Raw genomic sequence first — 22,542 nt, 5'->3', positions numbered from 1 at the left:
TGGAAGTGCCTTCCCAGTGTATTCCTGGGGTTGGAGTGTAGCCTTTTTGCAGTATTTTCCATGTACTTGTGTTTGGTGCCCTTTTGTAACATGCACACACCACTTTGCCCTTGTAACACACGGTTTGCTACCTCTCACATGTTTTTACCTTTGATACTTGCACAAGTGCCACCTTTGCCTACGTAACGCTTGTTCTTGTGCCTGAGTGTCTAGCACTTATTGCAGTATTATACCTCAAATGATACTTTGTTTTCTCTTGTAACTGCACACTTGTCACTTTTTCCTCTTGTGCACTTTTTACTACCTCATGTATTTTTGGTTGCTCACAATTTTTACTACCTCATGTATTTTGTTTGCTCACAATTGTCACTATTACCTTTACTACCTCATGTATTTTTGGTTGCTCACAATTTTTACTACCTCATGTATTTTGTTTGCTCACAATTGTCACTATTACCTTATGTAACGTAACGTATGCTTTTGTAATCTGTTCTTTTGTAATGTTTCTCATTATGTTTCATTTCTGTTCCTTTTGTGAAGCGCTCTGACACCTTCGGGTAAAGTCTGCGCTATATAAAAATGCATAAATAAATAAAAAAAAAAATACAAGGAAGGAAACTCCAAAGGAGGAGTGTGCATCTTATTTCTGCTTTTGTGGAGGGAAAAATACTGACAAGGATTCTGGCGAGCTGTGTGCTATGGGTGGTGGACTCCTGGCTGAATGCAGACCAGTCAGGCTTTATACCACATAGGGTGATGTGGAACAATCTTAGAGGCTTGTTTGGCTGCCTGGCACGGAGTGGGGGGATTGGGGAACCTGCGATGCTCCTATCATTGGATGGAGAGAAGGCATTTGACACTCTGGGGTGGCTGCACCTATGGATTGTGTGGAGGAAATGGGGTTGGCCTTCCTTCCTGAGTTGGGTCAAACTGCTCTATCAATATTCGGTTGCCCAGGTGTGGGTGAATGGTTTGCTGTCAGTGGACGTTTTGATAGGGCGGTGCACTAGAAGCCCCCTCTCCCTGCTGCTGTTCACAGTGGCGCTTGAGCTGCTGGCGAACTGATTCCTGGGAGGATGCTGTATTCCTTTATGAGAAAACCATACTGGCTTTGCTTGCATAGCAGCGGTCTTTGTGGCAAATTCTAGAGATCCTACCTGTCTACTGGGCTGCACATCAACTGGGTTACATTTCTGACATATTCCTTGGTGGAGTAAAGCTCCCCACTTGCCCGCCCCTGCTGGGATACTTTCCGGCCCGCTGGAAGCCCGACGGTTTCAAGTACTTGGGCATTTATGTCATGTACATTTGGGAGCAGTTCTTGCTCATGGGTTGGAAAAGCCAAGTTACACTGGTGAGTCCACTGTGGTAGGCATTGAAGGGGCTCCAGAACATTAAGGGCTACAAAAAGTGGGACCTGTTGGTCATCTCAGTGGTGGGGAATGGCTGATAGGAGGGGAGGTTGTTCTCTTTCCTAAAGCTGCATGCTGAATATGAGATGCCAGGAAGTCATTGCCTTCGATACCTGCAGATACAGCAAATTCTTGAGAGCTATGGTCCTATGCTAGAAGATTTGCCTGAGGAATACCACCTGGAGTATAATGTGCTTGGCTCCCCCCTGCATGTGCATGACATCTGCTTGGTGTGCACCACACTCCTGGCCCATAGTCTCCCTGACTTGGCCTCCTTAGGGATAGATGGGAAAGGGACCTATGTAGGCTGGAGGATGATGCATGGGGAGGGCTGCTGATACCCATAGGACGATTTGGGTGGGTTTTCGTCTAGTCTAGCTGCAATTGTTGTTCAGGATGTACTTCTCAAGGGAAAGACTGTATAAATTAGGATGATGTGACCCTGAACTCTGTCTAACTGGGTTGATAAGAGGGGCAATCTGCTCCACACAATATGGGAATGCCCATTGGTGCAGAGGTATTGGGAGAGAGTGTGGTCATATCTGAGGTGGCGGAGGTCTGGATACAGCTAACGCCCCAGCTGCTTGTGCTTGGCATGTGGTGGGAACAGACTTTGGAGAGATATACCCTGCTTAATGTGGCTTTGGTGGTTGCACAGTGGGACATAGCCAAGAGGTGGGGAAGCCCAGTGATGCCCACATTGCAGGGATGGGATTCTAAAGAGAATAAAACTAGAGGCTGTCCCCGCAAGTTTGAGGACGTTTGGTATGCCTGGAGGGCTGAGGAGGCCTGTGGCTGAGATCTGCCACCCCCCTGAGGGGGAGACCTCAGGGGGAGTACAGATGAAGATTGCCTAGGCATGGGTGAAGGGTCTTGACTTTGGTAGAGGATTGTAGTGCAGTGGGACTGGCTCAGCTACTTAAAGTTTGTGCATCGGTGGGTGTAGATGGTGGTTTTGGTGGATGTAGATGGTGGTTTTGGTGGGTGTAGATGGACCCGATGCAAGAGTGCAAGATATGGAGCTGGCTGTCTAAGCTTGTTTTGGGGTGGGGGTTCGGGTGAGTTTGGGGGATGCTTTTCACTGGAGTACACTTGGCCTAATTGCTAGCCTGGTGTTTCTGTTATTTGTGTACTGTGGGTGGAATGTTAAAAATGCCAACAAACAAGTTCTAAAAAAAAGAGGGCGTCCCATGGGTGTTACATGGATGTTACCCTGCAACCATTCATGGTTTTTTGTGCAAAGCTTAAACTACTAACATTTGAAGAAAAATAAAATGTTGCTTTACTCCATTACCTTTCTAATTTTGAATGTTTTTGGGCTACCTTCAAGTACAAAATATATGCTGGGCTCATGCATACACCTTTGCTCTATGATGCAACAATGAGTGCTTGTGACATTAGGCAGCGAAAAAGTGAACAAATCGCTTGGAAAGAGAGCAGAAGCACTACATTTGTGTATATTTGTATATATTCATGGACAACATTTGGGGGTAGCAACTCTGACCTCTAGTTTGCTCCTTGCTACTCCTAGTAAATTCCTTTGCGACGCCTGCTCTTAGAGGGGGCAAACCGTTTGCCTCCTTCTGTAGGAAGTGCCCATATAACGTCCTTTGTCTACTCTTTTTCTTTCATGCAACACAACACAGTGTAGGCTTGTCATTTTAGTCACTTTTGTTGCTAGTGTACTGCACACATATGTGTATGATTTGCCATTTAATTGAGGGATCGCCAACACAATCCGTGCCAGATTTGCAGGAAAACCTCTGACGCTGTAAATTACTTCCACTGAGATGATTGTATGTAAACCTATTTTACAAGGAAACCCTGAACCTCTGGCATGCCCAATTGAACCTACACTGGCCATCCCTAATTTAGCAAAAGCACAAATAGGCAAGTGCTTGCTTAAAATGTCAATGAAGTTGAAAATCAAAAATATGCGTTAATGAGGCATATTATAGGTTAGATCGATCATTGATTGCCTTCTTACTTCCTTGTCACTAAAGTATCTCTTTCTCTCTGATATTGTGTATCTGTGTGGATGAGGTGTTGCCACTTTTAATGCTTAGTTCCGTTTAACCCACTCATTTTATTTATTTAGTATTCCTTGCATGTACTTTATTTCTTTTGCTTTGGACTTTAAAGGGTGATACCGTTAGGTGTATTTATTAATGTTCAATTTTCCTTCTAGTGATTTTTCCCCTTGTGCAGCAAAGGAATGTTTATGAGTGTACTTTTTGCTTCAGTGACTGAAACTACGAATTGCAGTGAGTGCGTAAATTACTGCTTTGGTCGGGATAGGAGGAAGTAGTGTGAGGGAAATCGAGAGATCCCTTTAGATTTTTAAAAATTATTATCCACATGATTTAATATTTACTCTGCTGCCTCTATTAGCATGAACAATATGAAATCATTACTTAGGTTTGGGTCATTTCACTGAAAATATATTTAGAGTTGATGCTTACCAGGTAAGTAACCTCTCTGCAGGTATGCTGAAAATTCTGGAAATATATTTTGGTTCCAACAAAAATAGTTAATAGCTAAATATAAAGTAAGACATTTTTGGGGCTAATGTTTATCACTAATCTACCAGAAGCGCTTTCTGGTGCTTATGGTGAAATTAAGAATGGTATGTCTTATAGGCTTCTTGACAGATCAAGGAGCTGTTTGCCCAGTATTTCTGTGAACGTCCACAAACCTGTGATTTTGTGGTCATTCACTAACTCCAAAATTGACCCTCTCTCTCCCTGGAAATAGTTGAAATGTTACTTCTGCAACAACTGCCTTTCCATGGTGGGAAAGGATCAGATCACCCCTAAACTTGAAGTAGATGTAAGTGAGGAGTGTTTTAATGAAGAAAATGTTTCCCCGTTGTGGAAGAAAAGAGAAGGAAATTAATTGCCTTTGCACAGCAGGCTGAATGTTCCCAGTATATGTACACAACCCAACATGGAGCCTAAAGTTTGTCATATTAGTTCTTCGAGTACTTAATGGCGCTTGATCAATTGCTTCAGACTGGCTTCCCCTTGTTATACAGGTCGCTGTGTTCTCTGTTCGTTATGAGGCTGGCCTCAAGGGGAAGCCAGCCTGAAGCAATTGATCAAGCACCCTTTAGTAATCGAAGAAACAGGAAAGAATACATCCCAGCATGAGGCACGAAAATTAGCTTGAAAATACGCAAGAGAATATTTCTTGGCGAAGTACATGGCCATTGTGTTCCAAGTTAAAAGAAAGTGCACAGGCAGTACCAGATACGATAAACATCACATTACACTGTGGTTTAACCCTGACGATAATCCCCAAATTTAGAAGGGGATTGGAAACGCGCCGGCCATTTTCCTTTCTATCTACGAGGGAATCAAATTATGTTGGACTCTTGTGAGGGTTTATTAACAAAAAAATGTACCCATAGAGAGAACAAAAATAATAATTTCCCCGTAGTTAGTATGCTTTCATATATATAAAAAAAGGCAAAGTGCAAATAACTTTGGTATAAGCAGGTTGTTTGCTAACAAAATTTGACTGGTGTAACCATGTGAAAATGTGCATGATTTGCAATATAATGGCATGTTTTAATGTTTTTTATATTGAGCACAAATTTGTTTTACTTTGTTTATGAATTATTTTCTGAAAAATGGATTATGTATCTTTTGAATGCATGAAAGAGAAATGATGGTATTTGAAGGGGATTTAAATAAAATACAATTAGTAAAGTAAGGTACAATAACAGATTGGGTTCAGCGACGGCTCGTGGAGGGAGTTACGGTGGGGCAGGAGGGTGGGGAGGGGGAGGGGCAGGGTGGAGGTTGCTAAAAACCGGCATATGGATAATTGCAGGTAAGTAAATAATTCAATTAATAAAACGAATTTCGTAGTGCGCCTTGCATCGCAAAATGCAATGCAGTGCGAGCTACGAAATTCGTTTTATTAATTAAATTGTTTACTTACCTGCAATTATCCATATGCCGGTTTTTAGCAACCTCCACCCTGCCCCTCCCCCTCCCCACCCTCCTGCCCCACCGTAACTCCCTCCACGAGCCGTCGCTGATTGGGTTGTATCCCAAAATATGGCAGAATAAGAAAGCAGTAATGTGAATTGGTGACCAGGTAATTTCCCTCTAATTTTGAATCTATTATGTCCTACCAGCCCCCATAATGGATGTGACCCCTATTTTTTAAAAACATTATTAAAAAAGCAGTCACAGACATGGTGGTCTGCTGACCCCTGCAGGCCACCATCCCTGTGTATGCTAGACATCCCTAAAGGGGTCGCAAATTGCGCCTGCCTCAGTAATATTAATGAGGCATGCAATTTGCGACCCCATTAGGAATCGCAAACAGTGTATGAGACACTGTTGTGCTTTCCAATTAGCGTGTCTCAAATTGTGAGTCCTAAAAGTGTTGGTGTTAAAGGTATTTGAATGTATGCTTGAATGTATGCTTTTGGGCACTTGTGTGCAGTTAGGTACCCTAAATTTGAAAAGTGTCACTAAAAAAACGTATTATTAAACATCATAGGCGTTGGCATACTAAGAGCCTTATGCTAGGTAAGGCATTTTTGGCACAATTGGAAGGTTCATCCTGTATTTTGGATTTGTGGGACTGGATATGTTGCCACATTCAGGATTTGAAGATGTGTGTTATTTTCTATTTGAAGAGAACAAAAGCATAGAGGTATATGATCAGATTAAATACAGTATTGCAATATTTAACTATCCAATCATTGTTGCCTGTGAACCTCGAATTGTACTGTCACCCCTTCCCTAGCACACACCATCCCCACCTGATATTTTGATTTGTTTTTCTTTTCATTCTGTTTTGCATATAAGTATGAAAACTTCTATAGTTTCTATTTTTTTTTTATTTGACCATACCTTGGTTACATGTACATCAACCTTGATACATCAGTGCTTTTCAAAGGTGCATTACTGTTGGTGCGTATGTATTTTAGGCCTTTCAATAATATGTCAAGAAAAAAACAAAAAGGATTATGAATTTCGCTGATATATTTACCAAGATGTGACCACAATCTTCTTAAGTGTTACTTAAAAGCCCTCCTGTGGGCTTACTTTCCAAGCCTAGATTTTGAACTGCATCATGGTAGAATGGACTCATATGTTCAATCCAGGTATCTTGATTGGCATTATTTGTACTTTGCTTAAAACTCTCTCTGGTACTTTTTCTTGGAGAGTGACGATGCTATGGCCCATTACATTTCTATACAAACGTGTTTGACAGCCCAAAGATTTGTTTTGCAAAGATGTTTAATTGTTTCATTCTCATCAAAATATACATACATGCAGGTATATGAGTATGCACAAGGCGAACCGAACTAGAGTGTTCTGTTTTATTAAGTTGCTATTTTTTCAATTAAAGGCTCAATTATTAGCAGGTCTTTTCTTCACTGGGATAGTCTGGGCGGCTTTGAGAGGTGAACCAGTTTAGACCATATGGACACCTTCATGGAGAATGTAGTGGCTGCTCTAGAATTATTGCATCAGAAATTAAAGCACTCTTGTGTCACAGAGCTCCATTTCTTATGGGCTTCAATCCCGCAGATTCAAATTGCTGCTCAGTAAAATTAGATATAGGTTATATAGGAGAAACTGATGAGCAGGTTTATCATAATTTCACGCACTCAAGACACCTTGCTGCACTTCGCTGTGTGAAAGGGAAAGGGGCTGGATTGTGCCGTATCACATTATACACCACATTCTTGTCTTTTCCTAGCTCCAACACAGACACCCTTGCACTGTGGTGCTAGGGAGCCTGCAATGCAGGCAGGATTGTTTTTGTGCAGAAACGGTGCCCTTCCTGCACAAAAATAATCCTCTTTCTATGTGTGCTTCAGATTGCAGCACACATGTAAAGATATTTCTCCTCGTTACGCCTCCTCTGGGGATGTGTAGCATTATGACGCATGCCCAGGTCTACCAGTAAGGGTAAATCTGGGAATGTTCCAAAAGCCAGGGGTGGATGCGTGGCGACACCTATGCTCCACCCATGGTATGCCTCCCTGGGACAGAGTAATGCAATGCAGCAATTTGAGCTGTGCTGCTTTACTCTAGATTTATCAAGCCACTCAGGGCCATGCAAAGTGGCCTTGCGTGACTTGAACAATCTAACTTTAGCGTTGTGTTGCCCTTGCACCTTGTAGTAAGTCACATACCCACAAGAAAACACTATTATGAATTTGCCCCTGAGTGACTATAGGAAAGTGGTTCTTTCATTCCTTAGCAATTCTCTTGTCTCAGGAAAGTGATCAAATAGCAAAGTAGAAATAATAACATATTATAACATAACCCTACAAAGGACTAAATTGATGCATTATGAGCTCTGGTGGAGTCTGAGCCGCCAATGTGTAATAATGTACATAAATGAGGTGATAATGTTTAAATTCTCAACAATACTTTTGGAAAAAACTATAACAATATATTGGGGAAAAAAGTCATGAATGCTTCTATAGAAAAGGCCCGTAATCTGATGAAATGATATGACTGGGAATTTACAAAAATGTTTTAATTTGGTGGGGAAGATTAAAATACAGTGTCCAGCAAGCCATTTTTCACTCTCTTCTGAGAAATACAGCAAAGTAGTAATTTGGGCACCTGTAAATATGTAATACTTTTCCAACTCCCTCTCGTTTGACTGCGAACAAGTAGAAGAAATCACACTTATTGCCACAGGTGCACAGCAACAGTGAACAGAAAATGCAGTCCTGAGTCCACATTATAGGGACAAACACATGTAAACTCTAGCAAAGGTCTTGCATTTCACACAGGGTAGATGGAATGCCTGAAAATAAATCTGCATGTTTACCCCTCTGCCCCAGAACTTTCACTATTAACTTTAGACCCTATTGAGGTGCTCTGAAGTTCCACCAGGCTAAACAAGTATCAAGGATATCACACTGTTTATTAAGATCAAATACCAGTTTCTGAACATGACCAAGCTATAATCCTAATACTAACTAACCATGGCCCATGTTTGCTTTGTTTTCTTTTAGGTCAGCACATGTTTGCAAATACAAACCTTCCAGACCTGGCGATTGGTCTGATTCTATTGGCTATGTCCTTGTTTGCTCTCTGCACATGTCTGATATTAATTGTCAAGCTCCTAAATTCGATGCTTAAAGGACAAGTTGCAGTTGTTATTAAAAAGGTCCTCAACACAGGTAATTTGTAATTATAATAAATATTATTCCTAATATTTTTATTGCAGTGGTACCATGCCAAGTAATATGCTGCAGCTATTGTTTACACTAGTTCCATCTGGCACGTGAGTGTGTGCGGATCGACAATGCATCATTTTCAATGCTTACTTCATGAGAGACATTTGGGCCCAGATGTAGGTAAATCTGATTTACCGACTCTAGAATACCCAATTTTACCGATCGGTATTCTAGATTCGGTAAATCAGATGTAGGTAAAAATTCGGTAATTTCTACCGAATCTGTATGATTCGGTAATTACCGAATTGGTATTTACCGATTCGGTAATTGAGGCCCATAGGAATCAATGTCAATTACCGATTTTGCAAGGGTGACAGGGTGTCACTTTGACACCCTGTTGCACCCCTGATTTTGCCTTGTGTGCCCTTAGGGCATGTATGTGTGCCACATGGCACAGGTGTACATGCACAGATGTGCATGTACACAGGTATTCGTTATTTACCATGCAATAGAATTACATGGTAAATAACGAATCGGTAATGGCCTGTGGCACTGTTTTCAGTGCCACCTACATCTGGATTTACCGATTCGGTATATTTACCGATTCGGTATGTTACAGAATCGGTCAATTTACCGAATCGATACATTTACAGATTCTGAATGTTTGAAGGCCCCTACATCTCCATTTGCAAATACCGGTCGGTAACGGCCGAAATCGTTTGGTTTGGTTCTTGGTGGATTGGGACAATAATACATTACAGAAGGGAGGAAGTCCTTAAAATCACCTGGCTGGTCTCGGCACATGCGACGTAACGCACAAAGCCATTTAAGAGTATATCTAGCGGTATTCCTGTATCTTAGAAATGATGTTTCTGGTTGGCTAGGCTATGCACCTAAGCCAGGCAGAACCCACCTCTCTAGTCTGTGTAAGGGAGTAACAATGCTCACCCTCTTGCTAGCTTAGCAGAGCAGTCATGCTTATCCCTGAAGTAGTGTCTAAAGCATTTGAGCAACACACACACACACACCAGTGACACACTAGGCACACCACAAAAAGAGACTCCACACAAGGCTATAGAAAAATATCCTTTGTATTGCACATAAAACACATTATACCAGAATCACAGACATAATTGTGCCTCTAGGCACTTGTCATAATGTTACATGGACCATACAATTCACTTTGCCATAGAGCAATTGTCATAACATCTTAGGTGGTGCGCTGGAGCCACTACACGTACCTCGCACAGGTCATAAATCACTTTGTAAGGATAGGCAAAAATTCATGAGAACACACCATATAAGGTACAAGAGAGTGATCCACCACACTGAGCAAGTTTATGGCTGGTTTCCACATACAGTAGGATATGTTGTTCTCCCACCTTAAAATTAAAGGTAAGCCAATCAAAAGTGAGATTGTTCCAACGACTCCAATGCCATTGTGTGATAGAGGGAAATTGCTATTTTTCCAAAAGGCTGCTGTATGTACCTCAGAGGTTAAGCCACATAGACACAAAATAATTGTGTATTTTCCGGCCACTATGTTATTGGCAGGAGAATTCAAAATTTCAGCACATCCTGAGTTTGGTGAAGTAATCCTGTGTTTTCTTTTTTTTAATTCAAGTTTGCAATTCAAGCATCGTTCTTTGTTTGTAGTTATCCAATAATTCTGAATCCGATATTTTTCCTAGAAGTGTGTATTGGTGTTTCTTTTTCACTTTCCTATAACTTTTAGATTTGTGCTTTTTGGATGATATTTATCTTATTTTTGATAAGAAATATTAAATGTTATCTTGAACTTGGTTTGGACTTTGCAGGCATTTCGTTGTTAATTCAGCAATGCTCCTTCAGTGGGGTTTGCCTTGTCGCTTAGGCTGTCCTCCCTGTGGTGAGCTAAGGTTACCCTCACTGAAACCTATTGCCTTTGTGAAACTGAACTGTAGATCACTTTATAATAGTCTATGGTCTCACTTAAACCTTTCGTAAAAATAAATTGATGTGTGTTTTAATGTCTCGGAAATAATTGGGAGTTTTTTATGAATATACATAAATGTCTAATTTCATATTAATTTAACTCATTTTCTATGACAAACCCAAAGGTACAGAATTACAGCTTTGGGAGTTTTTGGGTGAAGGTACATAATTATTCTCTTTTTTCCCAAACCTCCACTTCCTTAACCTTATCTTACCTTTGGGTGACACCTAGAACCTTAAAAAGTATGTGCATTGGCCTTTTATTTGTTAGGAGCTCCTGTTTATTAGAGGAAATAATTATATGTTGACTGGATAAGATAGGATAACGTTAGGAACCTGGTTGCGTAGAATGAACTGCAGTCAAAGGTCTGAGGCAAGATGAGAAGTAATGGGTGATACAACAGCTGTGCAAATAGAGTATCTTGGAATTGTAAAACTTAAATTGTATTTAATGCAAGTTTATTATTGCAATCAGAAATTGGAATAGCACAAACAGCCCTAAATGGACCTTTATTGGAAAGGTAAATTGACTCAGAAGCATGCTATTAATATCCGAATCATACTTTATTTATTTTTATTTCAGATTTCCCATTCCCTTTTGCCTGGGTCACAGGATACTTGGCCATGTTAGTTGGCGCTGGAATGACCTTTATTGTTCAGAGCAGTTCTGTTTTTACATCTGCTATTACACCTCTGGTTGGTAAGTCTTTGCCATTTGCTGTGTAGAATCAGTTTGCCAAAACTCAAGATCAAAGGTTAAGTATTCCTTTTGTCTTCTCAAGGTATTGGAGTCATTAGCATTGAGCGTGCATACCCCTTGACGCTGGGTTCTAACATTGGCACAACGACAACAGCTATCCTCGCGGCGCTAGCCAGTCCAAGTGAGAGCTTAGCGAACTCACTGCAGGTTGGTTATTTTCTAAACTTTTTTGTTTGGAGATGTCATGGACTAAAATACCCAGTGATACAGCAATCAGTACTAATGCAACAAGTGTTTATGTGGAATAAGAGAGAGCTGTTGAATCTAGGGTGAAAGGTACTTATCAGCACTATGAGGCCTTGTGCCATTCAGTAATATAATAGGTGATACTTTGAGGTTCTCGATGTATCCTGAGACCCTCAGTTGCATATTCTGCCTGCCCACTTCTTCCTGTGATGGGTTCATTCTGCGTTAGAAGCAGAAGCTGGTGCTGAGTGCAGTTTATTGGTGTCTGAGACTGAGAGGAATAGGGAAGCTTGTGACCCTTTAACAAAAGAGCTATTAGGAGTATAAAATATTCCATTGTCCCATATCCATTCCTCCTGTAATCAGTGGTTGCTGCCATGGAACAGATGCAGTGCATTGCTCAGCTTCTACTACCCCAGGCACAAAAGGGCAATTGGCTCATCAAATTTTTAGAGAACCACCACTGCAGCTACAAGATCAGTCATCTTGCAGTCGCTGTCACTGAAAGCCAGGTGCAATAGCCGCCTGTTGTTCAAAAGTCTTCTGGTCCCAATATTATACTGTGAAGTCTCTTGCATTCAGGCTAGGGCGGTGTAATGATGGTAGCCATAAATTATTACCCACATTCTTAGCAAGATCACTAAAGAGAAACGAGCTGTCTAGATGGAAACTAGTATTGGCAAAGCCAATAGGTCTGACAATTCTTGTTTTGTTTTGTCATGGTTTTTGTGGGACATTATTGTTCAGAAAGCTGCTAAGTGTTTTTCATTAAAAAAACATTGAATAAAGGCAAAAAAAAACCTTGGGTCTCATACAAGCACATATTACGATAGTTCTCCCTGGCACTGAAGGGAATTACTTTGTGTTGATGGGCTGATTTTGAAAGGGCCGCATGCCGTAATTCTTAGTGAAGTCAGCCAATGGCTTAAGCGGGCTGATGCATTGTCCCTTAATGCTTGAGTGCGTGGGAGAAAAATGTAAATGGCACGACCACAGACAAAAGGATGAAGCCTGACAGAAATCCCTATGCGTAACAATGCCATTCACATAATTTCAGTAAACTCAAAAAAGCTTGGATAACATAGACCGAAGAAAAAAAACGTTCTGCCATTGGCTATGGCACCTTACCTTAAAGAAAGAAAACTTTTTTAAAAAAAGAATGAAGGAATGAAGGGAAGAAGGCAGGAAAGAAAGAAGACAAGATGAAAAGAAAGCAGAAAAGAAGATAGAGTTAGAAAGAAGGAAAACAAGTTGGAAAGAAGGCAGGGAACGAAACAGAAAGGAAAGAAAGAAGGAAGGAAGAACGAAAAAGAAAGGAACAAAATAAGAGAAGAAAGAAAAAAGGAGGGGAAGAAGGCAAGAAAGATAGAAAGAAAGAGGGGGAAGAAGGCAAGATAGATGGAAAGAAGGAAGCAGAGATGGATATAAAGAAGGAAAGATGGACGGATGGAAAGAAGAAAAAAGAAAAGAAAGAGGTAAAGGAGTAAAGAAAGAAGGAAAGAAAGCAGCAAGACTGACAGGAGGAATGACTAAAAGAAAGCAAGAAGGACGGAAAGAGAAGGACAAAAAGGTAAAGAAAAGGAAGGAAAGAAAGGACAGAAAGAAGGAGAAAATGAAAGAAAGAAGGAAAGATGTAAGTGAAGAAAAGAAAAGGAGCAAAATAAAGAAGGGAGAAAGGTAAAGAAGCAAGACAGAAGGGGAGAAAGAAAGTAAGAAATAAACAAAGAAAAATGAAACAAAGAAAATCAAAAGAAGAAAAAAACAAATTAAAAGAAACAGGAAAGAAGCAAGGCAGACTGAAAGAAAGAAAGAACGAACAAGGAAATAAGAAAAAGTGTTTCAACTGCTGCAATTAAACACACACAGAGGCTAATGGGCAACGCTTATTAAAGAACCATTGATTAAATTGAGCCCAGAATAAACGTGTTCTGAAGAATTTTCCACTTATGAATTCACATGTATAATATTGAAGCTTTTGTTTGTATACTGCATGCATGGTAAAAAGACAATAACTTTATACTGAACAGTTTCAAATGGATGCAATCTGTGATGCAGTAAAATCCAGCAGCCAGATAAACTACAGTAATTATAAAGTAAAAACAAAAACACTGGAACTGAAGGCGACAACATTGTGTGCAGATGTGCTCATTGAAGGTAACCAATCTCTGAAGTAGGCTGAAATTTTGCCCCATGCTGTATGCTGTAGTGGGCGAAAGCTAAATGTGAAGGACACAACAGACTAATGGATGACAAGAGCTAGCTGAAAGCCCCTTTTAAGCATGCATGATATGCATATCATTTAGTAAAATGAAAAGGTCTTAGCTACCGCCAGACTGAAAGCATACGTAATTATTTAATGTTTCCAGAATGACCTAGACAGCTACTGATTGGCTGGCTATAGTCTGTGAATCTGCACATTTGAAGTGCTCTTAGAGAGCAAGCCTGGCTTTTACTGCTTTTTTGCAACTTCATATCAGACCTCCTAGACTGACATGACCTGCTCTAGTATCTTCTTATGAATGGGTTGGTAGAAGAATTCTATTGAGCAAGAAATCAGATTTGAAATCAATTGCAAATGAATAACATAAGATGTTGATTTTCTTAAGTAATCAAAATTAGCTGGCCCAGACTTCCCCCTTTTTGCAAGCAGCAATTGTGCTGCTTTGTGAACAATGTGGTCTGTGTGAGGAAAATTAGCAGGATGTCATGTGATGTTGTACAGTGTTGTGTAATGATGTATTGTGCAGAGCTGTGCTATACTATATTGTTTGCTTGTAATGCACATCTTTCTCAAAATCTAATCTTTTCTAGGCACAGACATCAGAAGGATACCCTTGGTGCAAACCCCAGGGTTGTAGGATGGAAGAGAAGTCAGAGGTTGACACTAAGAGCAATCAGGGCCAGTCAGTAAGCTAAAAGAATGAGAAGACAGTCAGAGAGGGACTGAAAGAGAAATATCAGGGAAGAAATTCAGAGTTAGCAATGTCTTGCCACCTACTGCCCCACATTATCGAAGCCTGAGCTTATGCTGCCTTTCTCTCAGTTTGAGTATAAAACAGAATACAAAAAAGTGTAGTTCAAAAACAAATAAGTAGAGCTAAAGATATGACTCACACGTTTTTGCCACTAGATTTGTAAACTGTAGCTAGACACACATTACATTACATTCACATTTTTCTCCAAACCACTTATTGATCCTAGCCTTCATTTCCTCTATACAAACGTTGCTAATTTAAATGGTAGGGAAATACCTTTACACAAGCTCCTGTGCACATTCTTCTTACACCATCCCTTACACAGCCACGTAAAGCCTCCAGCACTCTAGCACTCCAATACTTTAACATTAACACAAACCCTTTACCTAACCAAACCTTAACCCTGTCTATTAACCCTGTCCAAAACTAACAATAAGCCTTTCTCTAACACCTACCTTACGTTTATCCCAATACTAGCACTAACCTTTACAGCCATCCGAACTCTAACCTGCACATTTTTCCTTAAATCATCCATCATGCATACCTTAGCCTAACCCTAATACCGCAACCTAACCTACACCTAATCTAAAGTTCTCCCTAACCCAAATGGGTGTTTCTCCGTTTTTTACTATTTTGTGAATTTTACTTTTTGAAGTCAAATCTTCTACTTTTTTACCTTGTCCCTCTATTTTCTGTTACGCCGCCTTTTCATTTTTATTCGAAACTTTATCTGAAGAGCCAAAAACTGTAGAGAGAGGTAAAGAACGGGGTAACTGGGCAGAAATAATCTGCTTGTGAGGCTATTGTGTTTATTTGAAGTGGTCAACAGATTTTCTGTTGCTTCCAATATACCTGTAACCACTATTAAAACAGTGGTCTTGCAGTGCTTTTAACCTGTGTAGATGCATTCTAAGTGCATATGTCTCATATTGCTGCATTAATCCAGGCATTACTGGTCAGATTCACCTAGACATTTGTGCTTGTAAACATTTGCAAATCGCCTAAATTACAAACAAAATTCACCTTTGAAATTCACTGAATGAGAATTTGCACTTGTAGCGTGATTTACTCCCATGTAGTATTACCATAGTGTGGCATCATGGGGGGTATTGTGGCAGATTTGGAAATACTGGCAGACTTGTGAGTTTGTGGGGTCAGAACGTTACTCTTGTCATCGTTAGCAGTAAATACGTTTCAAGGTATTTTCCATATGACTAAACAAACAAATTCAAATACATCTAAGCGTGACAGGTCCGCATGCACTAATGTGTTTCTTTTCTGTAAAATGAGGAGAAAAGTGAAGAAAACACCAAGTGAAGTGCAATGGGAAAGCTATTTGCTATTCCCAATTGTGCTTTAGTTACAATCATTACTACAGAACAGCTTTTGCATGGACATATTCAGGAGTTCACAAAACATTTCTAGAAGTGTTCTTCTGAAAATATGTAATACTGACCGAGGGTCAATTTAAATTTTTCTTGAATGAATAACCCTCTGTGATATCAGTGATGGAATTCATATAAAAGGGCCCCCTCACCCAACCTATTAAGGATTTTTCAAGGTATTCTTCACTAAACTGCTCCAGATTGACAGTTGCACAGTGTGCAAAGTAGAAACTCTCGCTGCAAACAAATAACTCAGGTCAAAGTCATGAAACGAAAGAACATTAAAACACATTTCACTGCTACCCTAAGAAAAAGGAGGTACAATTCCTCAATTTACTTTATAATAACCTATGTGTTTCTTTTCCTTTCAGATTGCACTATGCCACTTCTTTTTCAATATTTCTGGGATTCTCCTCTGGTACCCGATCCCATTCACGCGCCTGCCCATCCGCCTGGCCAAGGGGCTGGGAGACATGACAGCGAGTTACAGATGGTTTGCTGTTGTGTATCTTATCTTCTGTTTCTTCCTCATCCCTTTAATCATCTTTGGACTCTCAATAGCAGGTTGGAGAGTCCTGGTGGGGGTATGTGTGCCCATCGTGCTCCTCATAATCACAGCAATTGTAATCAATGTGATGCAGAAGAAGTGCCCCGAAGTGCTGCCACCCTTCTTGAAAACCTGGGACTTCCTCCCCAAGTGGATGCGCTCTCTGGAGCCCTGGGACAGGCGTGTGTCACAAATGACATTGTTCTGTGGACAGCACTGCTGCTGTAAGTGCTGCAAAAAAACTGAGTCCGAAGCACCGACAAAGGAAAACCTGCCCAGATCTCTAGAGGTTTATGAAAATGCTGTTACGATTGATGATGAACTACCCCACAAGAAGCATATGCAACCAAATGAGCTAAAAACAAGCTTCTAGAGACAATAGTTCCTGAACTTCTAAACCTTATCTCAGGATGAACTCTCATTCTATTTGGATGCGCCTGGTGTTTATTTTTTTATCAATGAAGCAGCCTAAAAGAGGATGACAACAAATTTAGAAGTGAGGTTTCCTAGGGGATGCTATTCCTGAGAAGGGTGGTCAAGGTACTCTAAAGGTTTGTCTGAACTAGGAAGCAGAATGAGTTAATTCTGCAATATACTCCCTCCCACTTCAAGGAATGACTGGTGAGATGTACATTTCTGCGGATCCTCTAGTCAAACATGTAATCAAAGAGGGACTATTAGTGAATGTGTAATGGCTCGAAGTAAAATTGTGAGCTGTCCAGTGAGTGTAAGGGTTCCCATATCCTGCTCACCAGTTAATGCTCTTCCTTCTTAGTTAGCTTAATTTTTCCCAATCATATTTCTGCTCACTAATTGTTCCCACAGCAACACCCTGGGGTTTGAGAATCTAGTTCAGCTGAACTGGAGCATTAAACAATGACAGCCTTACGTCTTTCAGGTGACGTGAAAAAGAAAGTACTCAAAGCCCACTCATAAAGTCAACAAGAGTAGATGACAAAGTAGGTTAGTCTTTATACATGTATGATTGGTAAGATTTCTGTTGAGCCTGACTACCATAATCCGTGAGAACCTCTCCTAAAGTGTACTAAAGGCAAGATCCGCCTCGAGTCAAGTGCGAAGTTCTCAGAGTACTGTATATATTGTAAATGCGACCAAACTTAGCTAAGGGGCTGTAAATAAGTGAAATTTAATATAAAAGGCAGTTCAAGTTGATACTTGATACTAATGCATATTTAAATATTGTATATATCCTGTATGTAGTCTTTGGCAATGTTGAAATCAGACTTTATGTACTGTGTACATATGAATAATGTTCTGCACATTTTCACATTACAATAATGTATGGGTACATGCACTATTTTGTAACAAGAGATTAATAGTTTTTTGGTTGAACCTATGCCAAGAGGCTGGGGTGTTGACAAATCCAGACCTGTAAATTGCAGTGAATGTGAAGTTATTTCTTTCCTTTTTCGAGAATCAATATAATGCTACTTTCGCCTCAGAATACCACAATTAAAAGCACAAAGATTTGTGATAAAATTGCGACAGATAAAAATTGGAAGGCCAGATCTTCAGGGATCTCCTTCCAGCAGTACCCTGTAAATGTACAGTGAAGAACTGTTTATTTCTTCTGCATCTCTACAAGACATAGAAGAATTAGTAGTAGTTCTTTTTAACTTGCCCAAACTCTTGCCATATCAAAAGGATATGCATTCAACAATTTACGGCACAGAAGAATGGCATTTTTCAGCAATTTACATTGGCACATTAGCAGAACTTATGTGCTTGACTACAGCGCAAACACATTGTACTTATGTATTATTGTTTCACTGTACAGCACAAATAAGTACAGTTAGAATATTTTTATATAGACTTCGTGCTTATTATTTTAAGCTATATGCAGAAAAACTATTATGTCTAATGGTTGTATAAATTGCAGAAACACTGGATTGTAAAAATATATAATCTTTTTCTATCTATAATGTATGTAATGGAATCTGCACAAATTATGAATCTGTACACTATTTGCAATACATTTTTTTCAATGTATCCCTTCGTAGACTTTTATTGATAGATTGGCGTCCGATGAGAGAATACGACAAAAAGAAAAGGCTGAAAACATAAGGAAAATGCATTTTACTTTGTGAATGAATGAACGCACTTTGCAGTGGGGGCTATACCTGAAAACAGTCCTGTTCTAAATTGATCTTCAGGAGGCCCATGAGAGCTTGCACGAAGTGTGAAGGGTTCTGTTGAAATATTCATGTTAAGGTTGTAGAATCCCAGTATCTCTCTGAATTTTGTGAGAAGCTGATCCATTTGACATTTTCTGCAATTAAGATCTTCATCAGAACCTGGGGGCATATTAACAAGAACCTCGTTAAAATTATCGCCATTTTAGTGGTGCTAAAACGGCGATAATGAGCTTGCAAAATTGTTATAGAATTCCAATAGAAGCCTGGGCTTCTATTGGAATTCTATAACGCATATTAGCAAGCCCAATATCGCAGTTTTAGCTGCAGTTTCCTACCGCTAAAACGGCGATAATTTTAACAAGGTTCTTGCTAATATGCCCCCAAGTCTTGCAAAATTACCTTTTTGCACCTGTCTAAAGTAAATTGTGGGGCCAGCATTAGCCAAAAAGGACGAAACGGTGAGAGTCAAAGTTTGTACACCATAAAAGTCCTCATTAGGGGCTAGATGTAGGTAATTCCCATTTACAGACTCTTAAATACCGAATTTTACCGATTCGGTATTTAAAAATCTGTAAATGGGAAGGGGGCAGATGTAGGTAATTTTAAAATCTGAATTACCGAATCTGTAAAATTCGGTATTTACCGATTCTGTAAATACAGAATCGGTATTTCCCATTGATTCCTATAGGCTTTGAAGCCCATAGGAATCAATGGGAAATACCGATTTTGTATTTACAGAATGGGTAAATACCGAATCCTGCAAGGGTGCAGGGGGTGTCACTTTGACACCCTCTAGCACCCCAAGTACAGGCTTGTGTGCAATGTGGCACACATACATGCCATAAGGGCATGTCTGTGTGTCACATTGCACAGGTGTGCATGCACAGATGTGCATGCAGACCGGAATTCAGTATTTAACCACACAATAGGATTGTGTGGTAAAATACCGACTCTTAAGGGCCTGTGGCGCTGTAAACTGTGCCACCTACATTTGTAATTACAGAATCGATATATTTACCGATTCGGTAATTTACCGAATCGGTAATTTTACCGAATCGGTAAATATACCGATTCTGTATTTTTCAGCCCCCTACATCTGAAAACCCCAATACCGGTCGGAAACGGCCGAAATCGGCCGTTTCCGACCGGTATTAGGGCTCCTACATCTGGCCCCTAGAGACTTACGATAAATTGTTATCCAAAAAGTACTTTTGTTCGTTTAGTCAAGCACACTGATCTCTGAGTCCCTTAGGTTTTTTCTTAATCGTTGGTGTATAATACTTGTATGTTACTTTTGCAAAGAAAATTATTTATTTTGAATTTAAGAAAGTGCTCCAGTACGCCGTGACATTCACCTATCGATATAGTGTATTTTCCCAAAAGATATTTCTTTTGTTGTTTAAATTAATATGTTACGGTACATGGACTTTGGTGAGTTCGCTGACACATGGCAGGCACGTACGTCACCCAGTCAATATTGCCTTGGGGATATTGATTGTTAGGTCTGTGTGCACAGACCTATTAGTCAAGGTTCTTCCACTAGAAGTTCATGGAGAGAGTATTAAAATGGTTTATTCATGTTGCATTGTAGTTCTATGTGAAATGAGTGGATGCCATCACGGTGGAGACTTAGGCATCAGTAGAAGTGGTTTGCACTTTCACCACTGTCACCTGAGTTTGCACTTTTTGTATTTATGGATTAAAGGGAGTTTGAAAAGTAATGCTCAGCCTGATGGGTGTCAGTACTTGCAAGTATTGCTCACTTGTGTGTCCAGTGTTCTTGAGAGAAGTAAGTGGATGTTTGTGTTGGAGGCAGCTGTATAATAGAAAGATGACACACTGGGTCAGCTCCACTGACATTTTGTATCAGTTTGGCATCTCAAAAGTGATGCATACTAGTGCAAAATGTTCATTGGATTTACTTTCCAGTGCAAGATGTGCTTTGCACTGGCAAGTAGCCCTAAAGTAGTGCTATTGCAGTTTTGCATTACTTTGCAACACAGGGTAAATGAAAAATATTGTATTTTTTTACTTTGCATGTCTACTGCACTGTACAACAGGCATATAAAGTGGCAAAGGTATTAATGTTTGTGTAAGCAAAGTATTTTGTACTGGAAGCATACCCTTCCAGTATAAAACCTAGGAGACACATTGAAGAGACACATTTTCACTGTACTGCAAATGTGTTTGTGTGGCGCTATGCAGCCTGATTACATGCCAGTGCTAGCGAGAAGGCAGGACAGCGCCATATCTTCTGAGATATGGCACTGTCCTGCTCTTTCTCTATCATGCTATGCAGCACAACAATTTTATTTTTGAACAATATCACCCACAGTGTACTTTCAGGTGCATTTCTAAAGAAGCAGGCAAACAAATGTGTTTTTCCTCTGTACATGTAAGAATGTTTTTTTCATTTAAAACAGCAAACTTGTGTAGAGTTTTAAAGTTGTAATTCATCACTGTTGGACCAGTTATAAAGGGACTCCTTGTCACAATCCCTAAACCACCATTACCCCCAGGCTTGCATGCTTAATCCATGAGGTTTGGTCGACTGACATGCAAAAATGATACATCTACTATAAGATGTCCCACAATGGTAAATGAGTGTGCTCAATGCCACTCATGATATATTACTTATGACTGCTCGTCTTTGTTGGTAGTTGAAGAGGGTCTGCAAGGCTGCTGAACTTGGGTCCCAGCCGCCATGATTTCGGGGCTGCATTTGGGGTGTTGGCTTAGATGACAAGAACAGCCCACGTGCATCCCAGAAAGAATTATAACAGACGGGCTAGTGGGGAACCAGAGAAAAAATACCTCATGGGCAATTGGGCAAAAGCTATAGTAGGTATATCAGAATTAATTATCCAGGATTTACTGATATCACTTGGGCAGGTATCCTGGGGGGTGTACTCCTGGATTACCAAAACCACAATATTGATGGGACACAAAATCAAGGACAAGATATCATAAATATAATATCACCTGGTAATTCTAGATATTCTATAATTGACTTCACAAGTATGTACCTACGCTGTACATATATCTTCAAGGTATGAAGATGTGGAGTTAGGAATAGTAAATATATACTACCCTATATGCACTTACCTTGCAATATTTTGTCTCTCTATACTCTGTCCTCGATATTCTTCTTCCACAATATTGTTGGTGTTGATATTCATTAGTATAACCATCCAGGGATTCCCCAGCCTAACAAAGGCTGCCAAAGCAGGGTTTAACAAGTTAATTGGTTACCTTGAGACCTTCTACCTAACTATGCATATATGATTTGCCCATCTAGGTGACAGATACGCCTTCAGTGTGTGTGCTTGGATCTTTCTGGGGTGCTCAACATGTTCCTCCTGGTGTGGATTGACTTCTGCCCAGTCTCTCATTAACATGGGTGGGGGAAAGAACACAGCTCTTCAAGTCTCATAGACTCCAAGGAAATAAAAAGGAAGTCCAGTTCTATCTCAGCCACTGTTTAATGAGATGGCACCAGGTTGAGGGCACCCAGCCTAGAAACAAATAACACAGAAGCAGTCTCTCTCCTTTGTGTATATTGTGTAATCTGTGAAAGAGTCCAAACCTACTGGGAGGGGGTTTCTTATCCCCCTCATCAGGATATATGTCAGCTTGACATGGGAGATCGCTGAGAAGCACAGACAGCTCTCATCAGTGCCTATCTCCGGAATCACTAGCTTCATCCCTGGAGTGGCAATATCATTTCACCAGAGTTACTGTTCACAAATTCGTCAGGTCCTAATACCCTGTAGACGGTGCCTTTTAAAGTGTAATCTGTGATTGCATATTGTGGCCAACCATTCTATGTGGAAATCCCTGAGCAAATGTGAAGATTGTGAGGTTACTCTAGGTGACATGTAGAGCCCTTTCTTCATCTGGGAGCAACACTGGTCTCTAAAAAGCTGTTAAAAGGCCTCCCTAGCTTGGTTTAACAAAACTCTCAGAACCCTATTCAGTG

The 22,542-nt window shown here is 40.2% G+C and overlaps 1 protein-coding gene across 1 annotated transcript in view; it reads left to right on the top strand.

The window, feature by feature from the left end:
• The window catches only part of SLC34A2 (solute carrier family 34 member 2), a 128,256-nt gene extending 109,839 nt beyond the window's left edge, over positions 1 to 18,417 (top strand). Inside the window, exons 11-14 of the mRNA XM_086964010.1 lie at positions 8,416 to 8,583; positions 11,138 to 11,254; positions 11,337 to 11,461; positions 16,232 to 18,417. Coding sequence (XP_086820136.1) covers positions 8,416 to 8,583; positions 11,138 to 11,254; positions 11,337 to 11,461; positions 16,232 to 16,780 — 959 coding nt within the window. The 3' untranslated portion in view covers positions 16,781 to 18,417. The remainder of the gene's footprint in view (positions 1 to 8,415; positions 8,584 to 11,137; positions 11,255 to 11,336; positions 11,462 to 16,231) is intronic.
• The last annotated feature ends 4,125 nt before the right edge of the window (positions 18,418 to 22,542 follow it).

This window comes from Lissotriton vulgaris, chromosome 3_2 (assembly GCF_964263255.1).
Source record: "Lissotriton vulgaris chromosome 3_2, aLisVul1.2, whole genome shotgun sequence".
NCBI lineage: Eukaryota > Metazoa > Chordata > Amphibia > Caudata > Salamandridae > Lissotriton > Lissotriton vulgaris.
This window is presented reverse-complemented; position numbering and strand designations above follow the sequence as displayed.